Source organism: Schistocerca nitens, chromosome 8 (genome assembly GCF_023898315.1).
Source record: "Schistocerca nitens isolate TAMUIC-IGC-003100 chromosome 8, iqSchNite1.1, whole genome shotgun sequence".
Lineage (NCBI taxonomy): Eukaryota > Metazoa > Arthropoda > Insecta > Orthoptera > Acrididae > Schistocerca > Schistocerca nitens.
Window position 1 is genome coordinate 297,479,435 of NC_064621.1, and position 24,632 is coordinate 297,504,066.

General features: G+C 44.0%; 1 protein-coding gene across 1 annotated transcript in view; it reads right to left on the bottom strand.

The window, feature by feature from the left end:
* Positions 1 to 24,632, bottom strand: part of LOC126199531 (uncharacterized) — a 240,416-nt gene that overhangs the window by 203,059 nt on the left and 12,725 nt on the right. Inside the window, exon 4 of the mRNA XM_049936451.1 lies at positions 24,031 to 24,230. Coding sequence (XP_049792408.1) covers positions 24,031 to 24,230 — 200 coding nt within the window. The remainder of the gene's footprint in view (positions 1 to 24,030; positions 24,231 to 24,632) is intronic.

Sequence of the window (24,632 nt, forward strand, 5' to 3'; positions counted from 1 at the left end):
CGTTACGAACTTATAGGATTTGTAGAGGGCAGTAAGAACATAATATTTTGAACAGGAACCCATGCCCGTAAACGTACAGTGTCCACTCTACAATAGTTTAAGTTTAGATGTGTAAAGCGTCCACTTCTGCTGAGGGAAAGAGAAATGTCTCAGTTGCTTGTCGTGGTACGCAATAAGGAAGACAGGATGACATGTACTACGTCAGTCGGTTATTTGATGTCACTTTAATTAATTTTTTAAGTCTCCCGCATAGACAGAGGAAGAGCTGCTCGCCCGAACTCTGGCCGCTGAACTAGAAATTGAAGCGACATCAAGTGGGATGGAGAGTGTGTACCAAAACATGCTTCTTAGGTACACGAAGCATGTTTTGGTACACACTCTCCATCCCACTTGATGTCTGTAACAACGTTGGTGGTCTCTACATCGATTGGCCGTTGCAATGCACCAGTACCGCTCTGTACGTACAGTATGCTGCTCTATTTTGTTTTCTAATAGTGTAAACACGTAATGTATGAGTGTTAATACAACAAATGTGCTTAAGCGATAAATGGATGGTTCGTTATATTTCCTTTCGAATAGTTACCTAATAATTGTACTGCGTCACGTCTAATTCAATTCCTCGAGCAGAAGTGGATGAGTTAAACATGTGAATTGAGACCGCTGTAGAATGGAAACGCTACGTTTCCGGACAGGGGTTCCTATTCAAAATATTCTGTACCCGCTTCCGTCTACAAGTCCTAGAAGTTTGTAACGGGAATTTCCGAACACCCTAAATAGCAGGCAACGGTGAAGTATATCTGAAACAAAAGCTTCCTCTATTCCGAATTAGTGCGGGTAGCTTCGGAGCTGAATATTATGTGTAATTCCTTACTGGGATGACAATAAGATAGGAAGATCGCACTTGAAGTAACCTTGCAACTGATATTTGATAGACTTTCGGGTAGAAGTTGGTTTTTTATTACACGGTCCAGTCACATTAATGTGATAACCTGTCAGAAACCTGAAACCTTTTGCGCGCGGACGTGCGGGAAGACAGTCAACAAGGTTCTGGGAGGTACCAAAAGGCATATGGAGCCATGCCGACTCCAGCGCCGTTGCCAGCTGCACTAGGTTTCTCGATTGAGTGTCCATGGTGCGAACAGCCCGATCAGGATGATACCACGGACTCTCGATTAGGCTAAAATCCGAGGAGTTTGGTGGCCAGGGCGATATGGTAAACTCATTCTGGTTATCTTCGAACCACGCACATACACTGTGAGTTGTGTGACCTGTTGGTCGTGCTTAGGAAGAAACAAACTACATGGAGGGATGGTCATGGTCCCCAGGGATAGATCCACACTTGTGTTGATCTGTTGTGCCTTTCAAAATGACGAGATAACCAATAGAATGCTACAAAAACATTCCCCAGCCCGTAACGCTCCCTCCTCCGGCTAGAGATCTTCCGACGATTGCTGTGAGGCCGTACGCGCCAACGGTCCTGTGTCCGATGAAGCCTAAAACGTGATTCGTCTGTAAAGGCCACCTGTTGTCACTCAGTGGATGTCCAGTTGGGGTATCGGAGCCTTCTTCCCCGATGAAGAGCACTCAGCATGGTTGAATGAACCAGGCACCTGCCGCGGAGGTCCATACGCACCACCGTTCGCTGAACGACCGTTGAAGAAAATTAGTGGCCCCCTTGATTCATCTGGGCGGTCAGTTGCTCAACAGATGCACGTCTATTCGCCGGTATACATCTCCGCAACCGTCGTTCATCCCTTTCATCTATGGTCTGTGGTGCACCACAGTTGCCACAATGCCAGTTTAGGATAGCGCCATTTTGCCATTTTTAATAATGACGGCACGCGAACAGTTTACGAACTTAGCCGTTTCGAAACGCTTACACCTTTGGCCCGAAAGCCAATGATCATACCCTTCTGGAAGTCAGATAAATCGCTCCGTTTCCGCATTAGACAACGACTGCAATGTTGTCCGCGTCCCCCAGACAGGCATTATCTACTTCCAATGCTAGTGCGGCCACCTGCTGTCTGTGGGTAGTAATTGCACACTGACGTCGAATATAGGTGGTAAGCACATTAACGTGACTGGGCCATGTACTATTTTGTAGGGTAAGCACCAGGCTGTAGTTTCATACGGGGAATGAAATATGTAAGTTGCTCAGAATACTACGAACCCCGAGTGCATGACTGGAAGTAAAAAGTTTGTTACTTCGTGTTTAAAATTAAAAGGTTGACTTTTAAGTAAGTAGCTAGCGGAACTAAGCACCTGTTATTGAATTTTAAGAGGAAGTAGCCTGATAGTCAATTTTTTATGGCTCTTGCAAATAGTTACTTGAAAGTATTTCTCGTCCTTACAATTTCGAGCCAATATAACAACAAAGCATTAAATAAAGGAAATTACTTGTCTACTAGAATTTTGTTTAATCTAACGAAAATAAGAAAGGGAATAAAAAGGTTAATTTGAATATTCATGTTTGAGGTTTGAAATGCAGGAAGCTAGTTAGCTATTCATTATATAGACAGTCTTTGATGACGAGCTCGCAATATTTGTAACGTTCTAGCAGGCAAATAAGACTCAATCAAAGATAGCTAATCAGTTTACGAAAACAGTAGTCAGATGCGCAAATTCAAGATGTCTCAAAATGTTTTTCTATCAACCGATCCCTCCTTTCAGTCTAGTTACGTCACATATATCTTTTCTCCTCAATTATATACAAATCTACTCACTAACTACATAATGTACCTGTCTAATTTTCAACATTCTTCAGCAGCACCACATTGCAAAGGCTTCTATTCTCTTCTTGTCTAAACCGTTTATCATCCATGTTTCGCTTCCATACATGACTGTACTCCATGCACACACTTTCAGAAACGACTTCCTAACACTTAAATTAAAAATATATTCTTCAGAAACGCATTTCTTGCCGTTACCATTCTTCACTCTTCTTCGGCTATCAAAAGTAATTTTACTGCCCTAATAGCAAAAATCAACTACTACTTTCAGTGTCTCATTTCCTAATCTAATTCCCTCAGATCGCCTGATTTAATTCGACTACAGTCCAAAACCATTCGGTCGCAGGTTCGAATCCTGCCTCGGGCATGGATGTGTGTGATGTCCTTAGGTTAGTTAGGTTTAAGTAGTTCTAAGTTCTAGGGGACTGATGACCACAGATGTTAAGTCCCATAGTGCTCAGAGCCATTTTCCAAAACCATTGTTATGCTTTCGTTAATGTTCACCCTACATTCTCCTTTCAAGAAACAACCCTTTCCGTTCATATGCACTTTTCTGACTGTGGCAGAATCAAAACGGCATGACAGAATTAAAACGTCATCGGCAAACTGAAAAATCATTATTTCTTCTTTCCGAACTTTAATAACTTTTTCAAATTTTTCTTTGCTTTCCTTCACAGATTGCTCTATGTGCAGACTGAATAACACTGGGGATAGGCTACAAACCTCTCTCATTTCCTTCTCAACTACTGCTTTGCTTATATTCCCTTCTACTCTTACAACCGCCGTCTGGTTCCTGTAAAAGTTATAAATAACGTTTCATTCACTTTATTTTACCCCTGTTACCTTCTGAAATTTAAGGAGCGGATTCCAGTGAACACGGAAAAAAGTTTTCTCCAAATCTATTAATGCTATAAACGGAGGTTTAACTTTCCTTGACCTATCTTCTAAAGATAATACGTAGAATTGGTATTGCCATGTGTTTTCCAACATTTCTTCAGAACCCGAACTGATCTTCCCCTAAGTAGGTTTGTACCCAGTTTATTTCATTCTTCTGTGAATCATTTGTGCCAGTACTTTGCGACCACGACTTATTAAACTGATAGTTCGGTAATATTCACACCTCTCAGCACATTCTTTCTCTGTATTGGAATTCTTACATTGGTCTCGAAATCTGAGGTTATTTCTCCTGCCGCATATATCTCGCACACAAAGTGGAATAGTTACGTCACGGTTGGCTCTCCCAAGGGTATCAGCAGTTCTGAGGGAATGTCGTTTACTCCAGGAGGCTTGTTTCGGATTAAGTCTTTCAGTGCTCTGTCAAATTCTTCTCGTACTGTCATATTTCCATCTCATCTTCATCTACTTACTCTTTCCTTTCTATAATATTGCTTCCAGTTTCATTTCCCGTGTAGAGCCCCGCTGTGTAGTTCCAGCTTTCCCTTCCTTGCTTATTACTGGTTTTTCATTTAGCTCTTGATACTTATATCCCTGCTTCTCTTTTCTCTTAACGCCTCTTTAATCTTGCTGTAGTCGGTATTTATCTTTTCCCTAACTATACATGCATCTATAGACTTACATTGGCCCTCTAGCTACTCCTGCGTAGCCTTTTGCACTCCTACAGGGGTACTCCGCAAATCACACTTAATTCCTGGTAGAGGGTTCATCGAACCACCTTCACAAAAATTCTCTATTATTCCATTCTCGAACAAAAAAAAAAAAAAAAATGGCTCTGAGCACTATGGGACTTAACATCTGAGGTCATCAGTCCCCTAGAACTTAGAACTACATAAACCTAACTAACCTAAGGACATCACACACATCCATGCCCGAGGCAGGATTCGAACCTGCGACCGCAGCGGTCGTGCGGTTCCGGACTGAAGCGCCTAGAACCGCTTGGCCACTCCAGCCGGCATTCTCGAACAGCTCATGGAAAAAAAAACGAAAACCTATATCTTTCCGTGCCAGCTCTGATTTCTGTTATTTTATGATGGTGATTGTTTCTCCTTAGGTTGGTCGGCGTCAACAAAATATTTTCGCATTCGGAGGAGAAAGTTGGCGGCTGAAATTTCGTGAGAAGATCCCGCTACAACAAGAAACGCCTTTGTTTTAATGATGTCCACTCGAAATACTGACACTCTCTCTCCTATTTCTCTATAATACAAAACGTGCTGCCCTTCTTTGAACTCTCGCAATGTTCTCCGTTAACCCTATCTGGTAAGGATCCCATACCGTGCAGCAGTACTCCAAAAGACGACGGACAAGCGTGGTGTGGGCACTATCTTTAGTAGATCTGTTGCCTCTTCTAAATGCTCCGCCAATAAAACGCATTCTTTGATTCAACTTCCATACAATATTTTCTATGTGGTTTTTTTTCAATTTAAGTTCTTCGTAACTGAAATTCCTAGGTATTTAGTTGAATTTGCGATCTTCAGATCTGACTGATTTATCACGTATTCGCAGTTTAACGGATTCCTTTTAGCACTCATGTTGACGACCTCATACTTTTCATTATTTAGCGTCAATTGTCGATTTTCGCACCATACAGTTATCTTTTCTAAATCGTTTTGTAGTTTGTTTTGATCTTCTGATGACATTACTAGGCGGTAAACGACAACTTCATCTGCAAACAACCTAAGAATGCTGCTCAGATTGTTTCCTAAATCGCTTACGTAGATATGGAACAGCAATGGGTCTATAACACTACCTTGAGGATCGCCAGAAATCACTTCTGTTTTACTCGAGTACTTCCCGTCCGTTTCTACGAATCCAGTCTCTTAACTGAGACGATATGTCACGAATAGCAGAAAAACAAGCTAAATTCAGTAGTACAGTAGAACATAAATTCTTAATCAGAGGCCGGCCGACGTGACCGAGCGGTTCCAGGCGCTTCAGTCTGGAACCACGCGATCGCTACGGTCGCAGGTTCGAATCCTGCCTAGGGAATGGATGTGTGTGGTGTGCTTAGGTTAATTAGGTTTAAGTAGTTCTAAGTTCTAGGGGACTGATGACCTCAGAAGTTAAGTCCCATAGTGCTCTGAGCTGCACTCCTGGAAATGGAAAAAAGAACACATTGACACCGGTGTGTCAAACCCACCATACTTGCTCCGGACACTGCGAGAGGGCTGTACAAGCAATGATCACACGCACGGCACAGCGGACACACCAGGAACCGCGGTGTTGGCCGTCGAATGGCGCTAGCTGCGCAGCATTTGTGCACTGCCGCCGTCAGTGTCAGCCAGTTTGCCGTGGCATACGGAGCTCCATCGCAGTCTTTAACACTGCTAGCATGCCGCGACAGCGTGGACGTGAACCGTATGTGCAGTTGACGGACTTTGAGCGAGGGCGTATAGTGGGCATGCGGGAGGCCGGGTGGACGTACCGCCGAATTGCTCAACACGTGGGGCGTGAGGTCTCCACAGTACATCGATGTTGTCGCCAGTGGTCGGCGGAAGGTGCACGTGCCCGTCGACCTGGGACCGGACCGCAGCGACGCACGGATGCACGCCAAGATCGTAGGATCCTACGCAGTGCCGTAGGGGACCGCACCGCCACTTCCCAGCAAATTAGGGACACTGTTACTCCTGGGGTATCGGCGAGGACCATTCGCAACCGTCTCCATGAAGCTGGGCTACGGTCCCGCACACCGTTAGGCCGTCTTCCGCTCACGCCCCAACATCGTGCAGCCCGCCTCCAGTGGTGTCGCGACAGGCGTGAATGGAGGGACGAATGGAGACGTGTCGTCTTCAGCGATGAGAGTCGCTTCTGCCTTGGTGCCAATGATGGTCGTATGCGTGTTTGGCGCCGTGCAGGTGAGCGCCACAATCAGGACTGCATACGACCGAGGCACACAGGGCCAGCACCCGGCATCATGGTGTGGGGAGCGATCTCCTACACTGGCCGTACACCACTGGTGATCGTCGAGGGGACACTGAATAGTGCACGGTACATCCAAACTGTCATCGAACCCATCGTTCTACCATTCCTAGACCGGCAAGGGAACTTGCTGTTCCAACAGGACAATGCACGTCCGCATGTATCCCGTGCCACCCAACGTGCTCTAGAAGGTGTAAGTCAACTACCCTGGCCAGCAAGATCTCCGGATCTGTCCCCCATTGAGCATGTTTGGGACTGGATGAAGCGTCATCTCACGCGGTCTGCATGTCCAGCACGAACGCTGGTCCAACTGAGGCGCCAGGTGGAAATGGCATGGCAAGCCGTTCCACAGGACTACATCCAGCATCTCTACGATCGTCTCCATGGGAGAATAGCAGCCTGCATTGCTGCGAAAGGTGGATATACACTGTACTAGTGCCGACATTGTGCATGCTCTGTTGCCTGTGTCTATGTGCCTGTGGTTCTGTCAGTGTGATCATGTGATGTATCTGACCCCAGGAATGTGTCAATAAAGTTTCCCCTTCCTGGGACAATGAATTCACGGTGTTCTTATTTCAATTTCCAGGAGTGTATTTGAACCTTAGTCAGAGCAGCAGAGGCGCTACGTGACCGGACGCAGCTATTATTTACTATTTGTTCGGTTAACAAGGGCGGACTCTGGAGCATCACGAGGCTCGGAGGTAGCGAGGAAAAGTGACCTTTGAACACAGTCAGTGTGGAAATATCATGGGTGTACGTAAGCGTAGAAACTTCCAGAAGGATAGGGCCATGCGAAAGGAAGCCTATAAAAGGGCTACCCACCCTACTGGAGGGGTCTGTGTTGTATAGTCGTCGGGAAGAGGTTAGCGAGTGTCACTGTGTGGCAGGGGCCGGACTTAGAAGAACGCGATGTAGTCGACACTTAGACCGCCACGCTCGTCTCTGCACCACGAGACTTACGCTCAGGGAAGAATAGGAAGTCTTATAACCAAATGAAGACACTTTGTAGATAGACTTGTACATAGGGAATGTGCCATGGGGTGCTTCCACTAATAGTAATCCTATCTCCCGCTTTATTATATCCTCATCGGATTACCGAGATTCCTGCCGAGTTCCGTACTCTAACCCAGTCAATAGCCCACTTTTCAGCCAAGCAAGTGAAGAACAGGCGGCCCACTAGCAGAAGTTGTTCTCAACGTACCTTGTCGGTGAGGTGCATGACGCGCATTCGTGCAGTCCATCATACCCCCTCTCAGGACTCGTCAGTGGAACGCGACAGATATTCCATAAGCACGTAATTTGATTACAAACCGCTTGTGACATACAGTGTCGAAACCCTTCTGGAAATCTAGAAATCCACTTGAAATACCTTGTCGAATGCATTCAACACTTCGTGTGAGTAAAAGCTAGTTGTGTTTCATAAGAACGATGTTTTCTAAATCCATGTTCAATGTGTGTCAATAGACCGTTCTCTTCGAGATAATTCATAATGTTCTAACACAATATATGTCGTTTGAATTTCCTTTCTCCTGTTTCCTCTGCTGTATTTTTATATTCTACATCTACATCTACATATATACTCCACAAGCCTCCGTATGGCGCGTGGTGGAGGGCACCTTGAACCACTGCTAGTCACTTCCTGTCCTGTACCACTCGAAAACAGAGAGGGAAACACGACTGCCTATATGCCTCCATACGACCCCTATTTTTCTTAGCTTCATGGTCCTTACGCAAAATGAACGTTAGCGTCAATAGAGTGGATCTGCAGTCAACTTCAAACAGAGGTTCTCTAAATTTTCTCAATGGTGTTCCGCAAAAGAAAATCACCTTTCCTTCCAAGAATTCCCACCTGTGTTCACGAAGCATCTCCGTAATACTCGCGTGTTGATCTAACCTATCGGTACCGAATCTAGCAGTCATCTAAATTGCTTCGATGCCTTCCTGTAATCCGATCTGGAGGGGATCCGAAACACCCGAGAAGTACTCAAGAATTGGTCGCACTAATTTCCATGCTCGACCTCCTCTATGGATGAACCACACTTACATAAAATTCTCCCAATAAACCGAAGTCGACCATTTGCCTTCCCTACAACCATCCTTACCTGCGGTTCCATTTATATCTTACGTCCACATATTTAATCACGTAACTGTATCAAGAACTTCACAATAATGATGTATTCAACTATTACGGGATTGTCTTCCCCACTCATCTGCATTAACTTATATTTTTCCACATTTAGACCAAGGTACCGTGCGTTACATCGACTAGATATTTTGTCTAAGTCATTTTGTATCCTCCTACACTCAACGACGACACCTCCATTCATCACAGCATCACTAGCAAATAGCCGCAAATTGCTACTCATCATTTCCGTCAGCTCACTTACGTGTGTAGAGAGTAGGAGCAGTCCTACCACACTTTCCTGGGGCACTCCTGGAGATAACCTTGTCTCTGTAGAACACTCGCGGTCTAGTATAACGTTCTGGATTCTTTTACTCAAGAAGTCTTCTAGCCACTCCGATATCCGGGAACCTATTGCTTGTGCTCGTACCTTCCTTAACAGTCTTCAGTGCAGCACAGTGTCAAACGACGTCTGAAACTCTAGGAATATGAAATCTGCCTGTAGCTCTTCATCCGTGTTTCGCGGGATACCGTGTGAGAAAGGGCAAGTTGAGTTTCGCACGAGCGTTGTTTCCTTCTATCACTCTGATTTGTGGGTACAAGCTCGTCCGGCTCAACGAAATTTATTATTTTCTAACTCTGAATAAGTCCAAGAATTCTGCAGCAAACTGGGGCTAGTGTACGGGTCTGTAATTTCGTGGTTCCGTTCTCTTACCCTCCTTATATTCTGGAACTACCTGAACTTTTTCCCATTCGGTTGAGACTTTGGGCTGGGTGAGAGATTCGTGACAAATTCAAGCTAAGTGAGAGGCCAACGCTGTAGAGTACTCTCTATAAAACGGAAATGGGACTCTTCATGGACCAGGCGACTTATTTGTTTTCAGCTCTTTCAGTTGCTTATTTAAGCCAAGTATGCGGCGCGTTTCGTCACAGGGTTATTTGGTAAGCGTGATAGCGTTACGGAGATGTTTAGCAAACTCAAGTGGCAGACTCTGCAAGAGAGGCGCTCTGCATCGCGGTGTAGCTTGCTGTCCAGGTTTCGAGAGGGTGCGTTTCTGAATGAGGTATCGAATATATTTCTTCCCCCTACTTATACCTCCCGAGGAGATCACGAATATTAAATTAGGGAGATTCGAGCGCACACGGAGGCTTTGCGGCAGTCGTTCTTCCCGCGAACCATAAGCGACTGGAAGGGAAGTAATGACAGTGGCACGTAAAGTGCCCTCCGCCACACACCGTTGGGTGGTTTGTGGAGTATAAATGTAGTTGAAGATGTAGATACGGGAGTCTGTACGACTGTCAAACGACGGTATGTTAGTACGATCCTCTTGCCGGAATGACTTCTTAAATGTGAGGTTTAAAACTTCGGCTTTCCTTTCCTATTGCCATACCAGACTGGCCAATGAGTGATTGAATTGAAGCCTTCGACCTGCTTAGCAATTTTACATACGATCAGAATTATTTTGGGTACTGGGCAAAATGTTTTGCTACGGTAGGACGTTGGTAGTTTTTGTACGCTTCACGCATCGATCTTTTTACCGACCCACGAATTTCTACTAACTTTTGAATATTTTTGGAAAGTAACCATTAACAGCCGTCAAGTAATGTATAAAATTCATGTTTGACCATCAGCGGCTTTTTTATTTGAAACCCGTGCTCTACGTATGAGACGTGGCTATTATTTAACAATAACATATGTGATGTTGTGGCCTCTTTTGTGGGCTAAACTGTTTTAACCCTAATCCGTGAAGATGGTCTGTGAATGAAACCGGTCTGTATTTGGGTTTTAAATAAAAAAGCGGCTGACGTTCAAACATGCATTTTATACACCACTAACTTGCTTCCTCAGCTATTTCCGAGTTTTGTTATTAAACCACAGTGAGTATTTTCCATCCTTAATTCACTTACTCAGCACATACTTGTCCAGGGCGCGATTAACAATACATTTAAACTTTGTCCATAACTCCTCTGCGTCCGTCCGTCATACTGAAACTAAATGGTGACCATTCATTTACTAAGTGAGATGCTAACAGCTGCTTATCTGCTCTTTCTAGGAAAAATATTCTCCTAGCCTTCTTGATGGATCACTAATCCCTGACTCTGTACTCACACCATCGATAAGGTTAGACCTGTTTGAAGCTGCAAGCCAGCGTGTGAGCTGCCGAAGTAGCTGTCCAAGACAGTTTTAGGAAATCGCTTTCAAATATACTTCACAAGACTGCCTTTCCGTACAATCTGCAGTGAATCCACAGAAGTCTCAGTCCACATTCGGTAGGTTAAATCAGCCTCCAACTGACATGAGCTACTGTGCCAAGACACTCGGAAAAAGATTATAAAACTGTCACGGCGGATTCGGGTGGCCGGTATAAACGTCCTGTCATTAATCTGAGTTCATCTGCATCTATTCCAAGCGCTCATAACTTCTCAGTCAGATTCAATTTCGACGTCGATAGTCACAATATTTTCGCCGATGAACACTCTGCAACCCATAGCGTCTGATCTTTCTTATCGACATACATTCCAGGTTTCGCCAAATAATTCAGAGCTTTCTATTTCGGGTTTCAGCCTGCTCTCGGCTACGAGTATAATTTTAGCGTGACAGCTTTCGTGGAAGGCAGTAAATTCAGGAACTTATAACGCATAATTCGACAATTTAGAGTCAAACTTTTGACAATCGAAGTGCTTTTACTTTGTACAAGGCCTGATATCGGTCTCTGCGTACTGTCTGGCGAGTGTTCATCAGAGTACCTCAAACTACCGGCTAGCGTAAAAAAAAAACCTCGTACAGTCCAAAAGTACTCTGCTACCCTTTGATACTGCACCCCTGACGTATCAACGAGAGTTTTACAATTCTGCATCCCATAACGCAGGTTCAGAAATCTACAGTCAAGACAGTCACAGAATCGACTGGGCCTTTGGCTGAGACCCTCCCCTCGGCTCCTTTCACAAATTAAATTCAATACCTATTGTGATATTCAAGGAGTTCCACTAGACCTTGTCGTTTTAGCTACTTCATCCGCTGCTGCCTTCAATATTTATTCTCTTAAGGCTATCCATTCGTCTTCTACAATATTCCTTCCTCCTGTTTCAGTCAATCGTTGCCTAATACTCCCTTTGAAACTTTCAACAACCTCTAGTTCTTCAACTTATCCAGGTCCTATCTCCTCAGTTTCCCACCTTTCTTCAACTTCTTCAGTTTTAATCTACAATTCATAACCAATTAAATTATGGTGAGAGTCCACATCTGCCCCTAGAAATATCTTACAGTTTAAAATCTGGTTCGAAATCTCTGTCTTACTATTATATAAATAGTCTGAAACATTCCAGCGTCTCGAGGGCTCTTCCACGTATACAAATTTCTTTCATTATCAGTAAACCAAGTGTTAGCGATGATTAAATTTACGCACTGTGCTAAATTCTATCAGACAACTTCCTCTTACATTTCTTTCACCATGTCTACATTCTCCTCCTGGTTTTCTTTCTCTTTCTTTTCCAACTACCGAACTCCACACCACTCATCACAGCTAACGTTTCCTCTCCCTTAACCGTCTCAACAATTTCTGTTATTTTATCTTACATTCTTCCACTCTTCTCATAATCTGCGGTGCTGGTTGGGATATAAAATTGTACTACTGTGGTAGGTGCTAGCTTTGTGTCTGACTTGGCTACGATAGTGCTTTCACTATGCTGCTCATATTAGCTTACCCTCATTCCTGTTTTCCTGTTCGTAACTAGACCTGCTCCTGCATTACTTCTGTTTGATTTTGTGTTTATAATCATGCACTCACCTGACAGTCAGTCTCCATAGCTGAGTGGTCAACGCAGCTGATTGCCATGCTGGCGACATGGTTTCGATTCTCTCTTCTGCCAGGCATTTTTCCTATGTGGGAGAATTGGTAAGAGGTGCGCTCAGCCTCGTGAGGCCACCTGAGGAGCTGCTCAACCGAGCGCTTCCAAGGTCAAGAAACCCCAAAACCATCGGAGGAGCAATGAAGTGACGATATGATCCCCCATACCGCACCCGCAGACACCTTTGCAGACGATGACATTGTGGTCGGTCGGACCAGATTGGCCCATTCCGTTTATGACCAGAATACAGAACTGTATCTCCTTTTTTACTCACCTGACCAGAAGTCCTGTTCATCCTGCCACGGAACTTCACTAATCCCCACTATACCTTATGTCAACCTATCCATTTCACTATTGAAATTTTTTAATCTACCTGTACAATTAAGGGATCTCACACGTCCTGGTTTGATACGTAGAATGATAGTTTTGTTTTTCGTGATGATGAAATGCTCCTGCCCAGAGCTACAAATGGGAACTGTTTTACCTTAGGCATATTTTACCAAAGAGGATGCCATCATCAACAGCAGCCGTCTGTGTTGTGATGTTAAGGGCAGCCTACGTATGGACTGGTATTCCTTAGTTTTGCTGCTACTACTTTTCGATCAATCGCGCAGGATGAGATAGACAGTTGCAAGGCGCCTACAACTTGTTCTAGGATGGTAGGCGCAGATGTGAAGAGGCAACCATGTGGTTGGTGTACAATATGGCATCCTCCATTGTGATGGACAGACGTGGTAGGCCAGAGCCTTGACTACTGCTAAACCAGCAGTCACATTCCTATGCAGTCCAACATCAAGCCACTGTCACATCGATAAGCCCGACAAATCTGAATAAAGGACAACCCGACCGCCGGCCGCGGTGGCCGTGCGGTTCTGGCGCTGCAGTCCGGAACCGCGGGACTGCTACGGTCGCAGGTTCGAATCCTGCCTCGGGCATGGGTGTGTGTGATGTCCTTAGGTTAGTTAGGTTTAAGTAGTTCTAAGTTCTAGGGGACTTATGACCTAAGATGTTGAGTCCCATAGTGCTCAGAGCCATTTGAACCATTTGACAACCCGACCAGTTGGCCAAATGGAGATCCGCAAAGAGTCACCATTAAAACTGAAAAAGGTGCTGATAACGCTGTCTCAGACTAGTACGTTGCTTCTCCGTGCCCTTCACAGTGATAATTCAACATCTTATTCTGTTCGCTCCACTTACACCTATATATTCCAGGAGACATCGTAACAACACTAAACTCTAACAACATTATTCTATCTGGTGGCAGTTTACCTGTCACAGAGAATTTCAATTGTAATCATTTACTTATCTGCCAATGGAGTACACGTGTACGAAGTTACAGTGACATCCGACCATGTCTCTGGGTGCGTCATTTTTGTTTTGGTCAGGCAATGTGTGACAGCAGCATTCTCTGCTGGATCGGCCTAGGGTTGGAGTAGGTGGCCGCTGAGACAGAGAGCAAAAATACGAGATGGGACTTTCAATAAGTAATGCAACACTCTTTTCCGAAAGCAGGTTGGTTTTATTCAGGATTCAATATACCATACTATTCCCCACCCTTTTGGCTGCAAAACCGTATTTTTCAACATAATCTCCGTTCAGTGCGACATGGCACAGTTTCACTGGTCGACGCCGGAGCCAACGCCTTACTGCTTCACTAACCTCCCCATCAAATAGTTCAAATGGCTCTGAGCACGATGGGACTTAACTGCTGTGGTCATCAGTCCCCTAGAACTTAGAACTACTTAAACTTAAGTAACCTAAGGACATCACACACATCCATGCCCGAGGCAGGATTCGAACCTGCGACCGTAGCGGTCGTGCGGTTCCAAATTGTAGGGCCTAGAACCGCTCGGCCACCCCGGCTGGCCCTCCCCATGATCCACATACTGCTTCTCGCGGTGTGCATCCTGGTGAGAGCCAGGCTGTAGGTGGCTGAGGAAGAACAGTCGAATGAAGTGTTGTGAGCCCCTCACCGGTGCGCAAACTTTTGTGAAGCCTTGCGTTGTCGAGGAGAAGGAGAAGCTCGTGTGCGTTTTTGCGGCGACAAATATGCTGAAGTCGTTTCTTCGTTTTCGAGATAGCGCAGTACGCTTCAGAGTTGATCGTTGCACCATGAGGGAGGACATCAAACAGAATAATCCCTTCAGAGTGCCAGAAGATGGTCGCCATTACTTTACCGGCGGAGGGCGTGGCTTTGAACCTTTCTTCCGAGTAGGAATGGTGTGGCACCACTTTATGGATTGCCATTTTGTTTCCAGTTCGAAGCGATGAACCCACGTTTCGTCACCTATGACGGTGTTCAGCAAAAAATTGTCAGCATCAGCCTCTTAATGCACAAGCAGTTCCGCACAGATGTTCCGTCATTATTCTTTGAGGTCTTCTGTTAAGCAGCGAGGAATCAAACAGGCACACATCTTCGAGTACCCCAATTGGTGGACGAGTGTATCAGCACTACTAACAGAGACGTCCAGCTGCGCAGCAAGGTGTTTGATTGTGATCTGTCGATCATCTCGAATGAGAGTGTCCGCACTTTCTGACACTGCAGGAGTCAAGTTGTGTGGAACCAAGCGACACGAGGGAGATCGGACAGGTTTGCGCGACCTTGTTGCGATGATGACCGATTACTCGTCCAACGAATCACCGTGCTTTTGTTCACTTCAAGGTCTCCGTAGACATTGTGAAAGCCCCTATGAACATACGCGATGCTCTGGTTTTCCGCCAAAGGAAACTCAGTTGCAGCTCTCTGCTTGGAACACCATCTCCGTTACAAGCCAAATTTTGAAAGCTACATGCGAGGTGTGGCTAGAAAAAAACCGGACTAGTACTGGTGAAACAATAAAACGAATGCAATAAGGCTGAAAGTCGCGTGGCCTGTCACGTGACTCTCGTTCCGCCTACTGCTCGAGTTTCATCTGCCTCCTGCACTCAGTCTGCCCGTGGCGTCTGTTTTAAGTAGTTGACGTTTTGTCTGTGCGTCGGAAAATGTTGAGTGTACAGAAAGAACAGCGTGTTAACATCAAATTTTGTTTCAAACTAGGAAAATCTGCAAGTGAAACGTTTGTAATGTTACAACAAGTGTACGGCGATGATTGTTTATCGCGAACACAAGTGTTTGAGTGGTTTAAACGATTTAAAGATGGCCGCGAAGACACCAGTGATGACACTCGCACTGGCAGACCATTGTCAGCAAAAACTGATGCAAACATTGAAAAAATCGGTAAACTTGTTCGACAAGATCGCCGTTTAACAATCAGAGCAGTGTCTGAGTTAACAGGAGTTGACAAGGAAAGTGTCCAACAAGTTTACCGATTTTTTCAATGTTTGCATCAGTTTTTGCTGACAATGGTCTGCCAGTGCGAGTGTCATCACTGGTGTCTTCGCGGCCATCTTTAAATCGTTTAAACCACTCAAACACTTGTGTTCGCGATAAACAATCATCGCCGTACACTTGTTGTAACATTACAAACGTTTCACTTGCAGATTTTCCTAGTTTGAAACAAAATTTGATGTTAACACGCTGTTCTTTCTGTACACTCAACATTTTCCGACGCACAGACAAAACGTCAACTACTTAAAACAGACGCCACGGGCAGACTGAGTGCAGGAGGCAGATGAAACTCGAGCCATAGGCGGAACGAGAGTCACGTGACAGGCCACGCGACTTTCAGCGTTATTGCATTCGTTTTATTGTTTCACCAGTACTAGTCCGGTTTTTTTCTAGCCACACCTCGTATAGCGCGGATCTCCATTAGCTACAGGAGTGAAGCGGGAATATTCCTGATATACCACAACAAATTTCACATTTTTTAACGGGTACTGGCTGAGAAAAAAATGTGTGGCATTACTTATTGAACGCCCCTCCTAATGGAAAGTACACGTAATATACACATAACACTGCTTTATTTAACTTGAGTCTCAGCAAGTCCTATTAAAGTCCAAAATAATTATGTGAGACAGGCAGGTTCGCTATATGCAACAATAACAGAGGCTAACTAATAAGACTTCGAATGCGCCGAAAGAACACTACCAAAAGACTGGCTAGCATCGGTGTAGCGTCTTCTTAAGTCAGCTCCGTGGTGGCACGAGCCTCGCATGCTGCAAAGGATGCATCATGCAGGCGGCCGCAGACTGGCGGGGCAATCACATGAGTTGCTACCAACTTCATGATGTGAACTGCCCTCCATGGTAAGGCACAACATTCTCCCCATCTGCCACGTCTCCTCGTCAATCTGTCGCACCGCACTGATTCCATAGAAACAGCTGCCACATACACACTTCTTTATTTCCACGACTTACATTTGCAGCTGAGGATCAGGTGACGGCCTGGTACCGGTTCAACACCATCTATAGCGCTCCAAACCGACCAGTCTGCTCTTTTAGGAACATGACTAATATACTGTCAGGTGACTTAACACGTGACCAACAAGTGTATCGTAAAATATCTGTCTATAAACCAATAGTGAATCATAGTCTGACCTCTGGCATCTCTTAGTTCCTCAGATTCGATAAATCCAGTTTACCATTGTGTAAGCTCTCCCTGCACACATACGTTTCTTATGTGATGGACACTTAGGCATTCCGTCACATCTCGACCGTCCCACAAAATCACAAGATCTTAATCTCACAGATGATATTTGGGACTATTTGGGACAGCGGGTGAAAGATGGCAATCAATATCACCATTACTTTGATAGTTCCTAGGGATCTAACCACCAATGAGTGGCTTCAGCTGGGTATGACACACCGAAGAAAGTTACAGGTTCTCTTCCTCGCCTAATAGAGGTCATTATCAAAGCGATGTTAGGTGGTATTAGAGTAATCTCTCCCCAGACGATTAATTGGTGGTGGTGGTGGTGGTTAGTGTTTAACGTCCCGTCGACAACGAGGTCATTAGAGACGGAGCGCAAGCTCGGGTTAGGGAAGGGTTGGGAAGGAAATCGGCCGTGCCCTTTCAAAGGAACCATCCCGGCATGTGACTGAAACGATTTAGGGAAATCACGGAAAACCTAAATCAGGATGGCTGGAGACGGGATTGAACCGTCGTCCTCCCGAATGCGAGTCCAGTGTGCCAACCACTGCGCCACCTCGCTCGGTCAGACGATTAATTACTTGGCCCTGTTTAATTCTCCCCGTATGAAATATATGTTTGCCAAAGTTTTTTGTGCATGTTTTGTCGCCTTATACCTTCTACCTGAAGCCTTGTGAAGCATATTGCCATACATTATGGAACCCATTTTCCAAACTGAACCAAGTGGCATTTACAGTTTTATTGTTTTCCTAGTGTTCAAGGTTTTTACTCTTAACATTTACATGGAATGTGAAGTTTTATTGTACACCTGTTAGGATTATTTAATTTGATCGAGATAATTTTAACAAATGCGTTCTTGAATATTTTTAAATTGCATGCTCCACTAATTATAAGTTTCTTGAGTTTGCTAGGATACATTGATTCATTTTGCAGTAAGCCCATCTCAATCCTCGCCAGTGGGGAGTGCAATGCAGCTACAGGTAAATGAACCATTGAGACTCTAACGTAAACTTACCGCTATAACTGAACAGGCTGTACTTGACAAGACATAGTTTACATTGGCAGAAAGCAGTATTCAGTAACGTAACACCAAATGGAGAGAAATACATAAGGTTGTGATGTGTCTATAATTTTGCACATTACAAGCACTCATCTACATACTTAGCCGTGATTTACAACCAGAATTAGGTGTCATTTGATACGTTGCACATAGTACATTTGAATATGATTTTGTTTATGTATTGTGTAGTATGTGTGTAAATTGGAAACTAATTGTATGTATTAGTGGGTACAGAATTCACAAAAGAAAACCTTTTGTGAGATACACTGGAGGCAACAATGTGATGTGCGGATGGAACGGGAGGCTAATGGCACAGCTGCAGAGAAAAGCGGAAGCAACGGACGCCATTGGTAAGCCAAAGCCGTGTTGCGGACATGGGCAAACAGCAGGCCTATTCAAAAGCATGTACCTGAAGACCTCGGGCGGCAGGCGACGACTGAACAGGTAGTAAGCAGAATCCACAACACCTTGCTGGGTCAAGTGCAGATGGGTATTTAAACAGCAACTAATGACTTGTCTCCACTATTGTATTACGTAATGGGGACGAGATAAGCAAGTGCATATATGATACAGTCGGTTAAACCTACAGCGCAACTGATAGCTGTACGAAACTGTGGACTCTATTTGCTTTTCCTTTTGCTGTTCTCTGGCAGACAGAGACTGATAAACACCATAATTTGTAGCAGTCAGTCACCTGGCACTGACTTCCAAAGAACCCGAGTCACACACGATGACTCTAGTTCCATGTATAATGTTACCAGATAACCTACCTGTCCACAATTACCGATATCCTTATCCAAAATACAATATTTATATCAAGAGAAAGAAGCGACATGAAGAACAGAGTAGTAGGAACACAAACATAGTAAAAAAAAAAGAAGAAACACGAACTGAAGACTATATACCATTACACTTCTCTTAGCCGACGCAGAAAAATGTTAGGTGACCTATGAAGATCCTACCTGATTGTACCTCCCTCATACTGTGTGCAAATTCTACGAAAACTTGGCTGTTTCAGATCATACATCCACTTACCTTGCTGCATATGCCGAGGATCCTTCCACATCATCAAATCTGCAAGAGACTTGGAACCCGACAGGATCAAGAATGGGCTGAAGGTCCAAAGACTGAATTGCAAAGCCACCATGACCGATCTCAAACAAGTTGTTGAATCAATCTTCACTTCCTAAACTTCACAAAAACTGTAGCTTCCATCCCCGTACACAAATGAAGATGGAAGTGTGTTGTGAAATCCGAATCAGTTTGTGACTCTTGATAAAAGAGGCATATAATTTGATGAATACTAAACAATTACACTCAGAAACTAACAGTTTCCGATATATTTATCATTTTTGTAAACATCTTGTACTTATTTTTCAGGGTAGTCTTGAGTCTAGCGGTTCTAGGCGCTCAGTCCGGAACCGCGCGACTGCTACGGTCGCAGGTTCGAATCCTGCCTCGGGCATGGATGTGTGTGATGTCCTTAGGTTAGTTAGGTTTAAGTAGTTCTAAGTTCTAGGGGACTGATGACCACAGATGTTAAGTCCCATAGTGCTCAGAGGCATTTGAACCATTTTTTTGGTAGTCTTGAGAAAATATTTGTGTTTATATTCATGTGAAATTATTGTTTGTCATTCGCTTTGATAATGATGCTGTGTGCTTCACAGTTTTCAAATATTTGTATATTTATTTATGTAAAATTAATCTTTGTCATTTTCTTTGATAATGATGTTATGGATTCAAACTTTTTAATGTATTCCATTTTTATACACTGTGAACAAGAACATTAGTTAAAATTGGTGGTCGATCCTAACTCTTATTATAAATATTAGTTGTCACAGCAAATTTAAATGCAGTTTGTCAAAGAAGTCTTTAGAACATAAGATTTTTGAAATATTTAAAGAGTATATACGTTAGGGAAACACTAGACTTGGATAATCAGTTTGTGAAATGATGCTTTTTTTTGTTGCAAGCCAAGAGCATAAATATGGCCAAGCAAAATTATGTAGGATGTTTCACAGAATTTTATATAATTGTATAATGACCAATAGATAACCTCTAGAATAACTGTCATAACTGCTTGTTTTGCTTATTAATGGCTAAATGAATCACATGTGATATATTGGACAGCCACCTTGGAAAGATTAGGATACTTTACTATTTCTTGCCTTAACCTATGTCTTAGGGATGGATGAATGACAGAGAGCATAGGCCTTAAGTCTAAAGAAAGATGGAAACTGCCATTTTTTGAAAAAAGCATAAAAAATTTGTAATGTTAGTTAAATTTCTTTTGATAACATGGGTTATTTTGCATGTTATTGTATATTCCAGCTGTCATGTCCGGAAATTATTCCAAACATAAAGAGCAGACAGATTAAATAATAAACATGTAGTAAATATATTTATGGTAGTAAGCCCATGAATGAACGCAAAATGATTGGGGAAGAATATATCATGATTCAATTGTTCCTCTGCCCTCGTATTGTTATTAGTTCCGGTGTACAGATAATTGATGGTTATATTATTTTGTACTGGATGAAATAATACTACAAGAATTACCCCACCTACCGCAAAATAGTTCATTGGGGGGGGCGGGGGGGGGTGTATTGTAAGGTGGCTATAACTTCACACCTTACAAGCTCTCATCTACATACTTTGCAGAGATTTACAACCAGAATTAGGTATCATTTGATAGGTTATAGATAGTATATTTGAATATTTAAAGAAGACTGACGTTGTCACGTACACCTTGTATATAGCTGTTAACGCTTATTGCATGAAAGGTGATGGATTGTATTTATTATCAAATTGGCGTAATGAATGATTGCCTGTATTAGTAGAGGTTGGCTCAAATGGCTCTGAGGACTATGGGACTTAACTTCTGAGGTCATCAGTCCCCTAGGACTTAGAACTACTTAAACCTAACTAACCTAAGGACGTCACAACATCCATGCCGTGGCAGGATTTGAACATGCAACCGTGTAGAGGTTGGAACGCCAGTGTAAATGAAAAGGCAGGCGTAACTCAGGCCCTGGGTGGAAAAGCCTGCACAGGTGTGTTGGTTCTGCTAAACACAGGAAGGAGTCCCAAGACGGACAGTCGAGGCACCTGAGGGCTGAAGCACAATAGAGTGGCGGCTGGCCGGTGTTGCAGTGAGGCCGGAAGTAAAACCGGATAATACTTTGGAAACCCTGAAAATCTTGGACGCCACAGAAAGGACCGAGGAAGCATTACCTAGGAAATCACGCAGGCTGGGTTATTTCCGAGGATTTTCACTCTGAGAAGCGTACCATTGTATGAGCATTGGTATTTCCTCGCAAACTTTCCGCAGTGGACGACAAAAGACTAAAATATGGTTGGTCGGCATTCGGAAGATTCTGTAGAGAGGGAGAATATTCCATGGTTTCGAGAATATGGTTCGCCTTCTGCAGTTACGAGAGAGAGGAGTCGAGCTTTGCTGGGAGGCCAGAGGTGGAGAGCAGGAGGTCTTCTGTTTTGAGTGCCCTTGTTTGACGGTCGCTCAGTATCAGCTTTTGTTGCTACAGACAGACTTGCTGTCTTTGCCTTCAGGAGATTTTATAGTTAGAACGGTTAGGTACTGTACTGTTGCGAACTTACACGATTCTGGACTTCGCCTCCTGGTAGCAAGTCATCATTGAGTTCGCAGCATTCAGTGATTGAGATCACTTTTTCTGCTTATACTCACGTTGAGACGTTACCTGAACTCCCTCCTTGTGGCTGGGAAATAGCGTTTCTCGTCTGTAGATCACAGACAGGAGAAGAGAGTATGAGATTATACTCGTCAGAGGACCGTCTTCTGCCATCCTAGTGCTTGAATGATTTTTTTTTATATATATATTTTGTGGCTGGAGTTCTTCCGTCATCGCGGACGTGTTCGATAACCATCACTCCGACGTACCGGATGCAGTACATACAGTGATATTGCTAATTGCTTTGTCTTATTAGGGCTATAAAGGTAAACAAATGTGATCACGTAAATTTTATTTCCACTGATGTTGGACACCACTGTAGATCATCTTTGAAAGTAGTGTCTTCTAGTGTTTGATACGTAGATGATGTCAGTCATGTCGCATTATTTATATTAGAGGGCGTAGCCATAAAAAGGGGTAGATTTGGGCAATTGATCAATCATATTAGTTAGGAAATTCATTTGTACCTCTTTACGTCCTTTGGACATTGATATATAGACATTTGTAATATATAAAGAGGTTTTAATCTACAATAAATGGATAAGTGGAAACAGCATTTATCATTGGAGTTACTAGTTCCCTTAATCATTCATTTATGTTTATGTTGTAATTTATATGTTAAAGATCAAGAAGGAGGCGATAATATCACCGTTAAGAGATCCAAAGATCTGCTTCAGGGGTTAGTCAGACAAGACCAAATCTTCATTTTCTCGTTCATTATTTTCCGTTGCGCACATTCAAAATGGTTCAAATGGCTCTGAGCACTATGGGACTCAACTGCTGAGGTCATTAGTCCCCTAGAACTTAGAACTAGTTAAACCTAACTAACCTAAGGACATCACAAACATCCATGCCCGAGGCAGGATTCGAACCTGCGACCGTAGCGGTCTTGCGGTTCCAGACTGCAGCGCCTTTGACCGCACGGCCACTTCGGCCGGCGCGCACATTCATTTTACACCCGCCTAGAGCAGCATCTTGGATGGTACTGATTACCGTTAAGAGATCCAAAAATCTGCTTCAGGGGTTAGTCAGACAGGACCAAATCTTCATTTTCGCGTTCATTATTTTCCGTTGCGCACATTCATTTTACACCCGCCTGGAGCAGCATCTTGGACGGTACTGATTACTTCATGCACATCTACACCCCGCAAGCCAATTTATGATGTGTGACGGAGGGCGTCTTCCTGCCTGCAAACGGTCTGTGGGCAGATATCTAGGAAGTACGCTCTCGTAATTTTAATAGTAATTCACATCGTGCTGCAGAACGCCTCTCCTGTAGTGTATGCCACTGGACCTCATTGAGTATCTCCATGAAGCTTCCGCGTTTCCTGGATGGACCAGTGGCGAAACGTGCTCCTCTTCTCTGGAACTTCTGCTATTCCTCTATCAATCCTATCTGGTATGGATCCCAGACTGATGAGTAATACTGAAGCATCGATCAAACGAGTGTTTTGTAAGCTACTCCTTTGAAGGTAGACTACATTTTCTGAAGACTTTTCGAATTAAACTCAAACTGGCATCTTCCTTACTGGTGACTAGCACTTTTTGTCGTTCCAACTTAAATTGCCCTTTACGCTTACTTCAAGATGTTAAGTGGATGTGGATCGTCCCAGTCCATGCTCGGCAATTGTGAATTGGGTGTTTCTACCTGTTTATGCGCAATAGGTTTCATTTTCTTTTATGTTGGGCGCCAACTGCCATTCCTGCAACAAGCGTCGATCCTCTTTAGTTCTTTGTACATTTCTCTACATTTTTATATCGTTGCATCTCCTCTGTATGCAATAGCATCACCTGCAAAAAAGCCTCAGTGGCACTTCCGACGTTATTCACTTTATACGTATATTGTTAAACTTAATGGTCCTATAACAATCTCTTGAGATACGCCCGAAGTAACTTCTTTCCGTTAAGAGTTTAGAGTTACATGCTGTGCACTGTTTACTACGAACTCTACAGTCTCCCACAGCTGGTCTTATATTCCGTATGTTCGTATTTTATTAGGGAATGCAGAAATGAATCGAATTCCATCTGGAAGTCGACACGGTATCAAGCTGAGTGCAGTATCTTCTGCTTTCTGGATCTTGTGGACGGTGGATAGGGTATAGCACGAAGAATCACAATATCTAAGAAGATGCGAAGTGCTGACTTAGAACTTAACTCACCAGGTGATAATGTCTCCGTAGGTGACAGGCGTGACGTCGGTGCCCGCATGGCAGAAGTCTGCGCCCACGCTGACCTCGAGGGCAGACAGCCGGCCTTGAAGTATGCTCCCCACTGCCTTCTGGACGTCCTGGTGCCGGCAGGACTGTGGGACACACGTTGCCCAGCTCCCCAGCGACTGGCGGGAAATTCGGTGACCTGGCTGTGGAAGTAACAGACAGCTGAAGGAAACAGGAACACATTCATTAATAGAGATCTGGACGGATGACCACAGTAGTAACTACTTTGCAGATAAAATTTTGCATCAATATCCATATCCGCGGGCACATCTGTGGCGACAAAAGAAACGACGCACCACTCAGGAGTTATCTGAATGGGATGAAAATCGGTCGATGTGGTGCACATCTGAAGACAAACAAATGGTTACAATTTCAGATAACTCGGATGATTTACTCAGGAGAAAGAACTGCACAAATTCAGCAAGTCAATAAAGCGTTTGGCCACCTCTGGCCCTTATATAAGCAGTTATTCGGCTTAAAATTATTGACAGAGTTGTTGGATATCCTCCTCAGGTATGCCGTGCCAAATTGTCTCCAATTGTCGC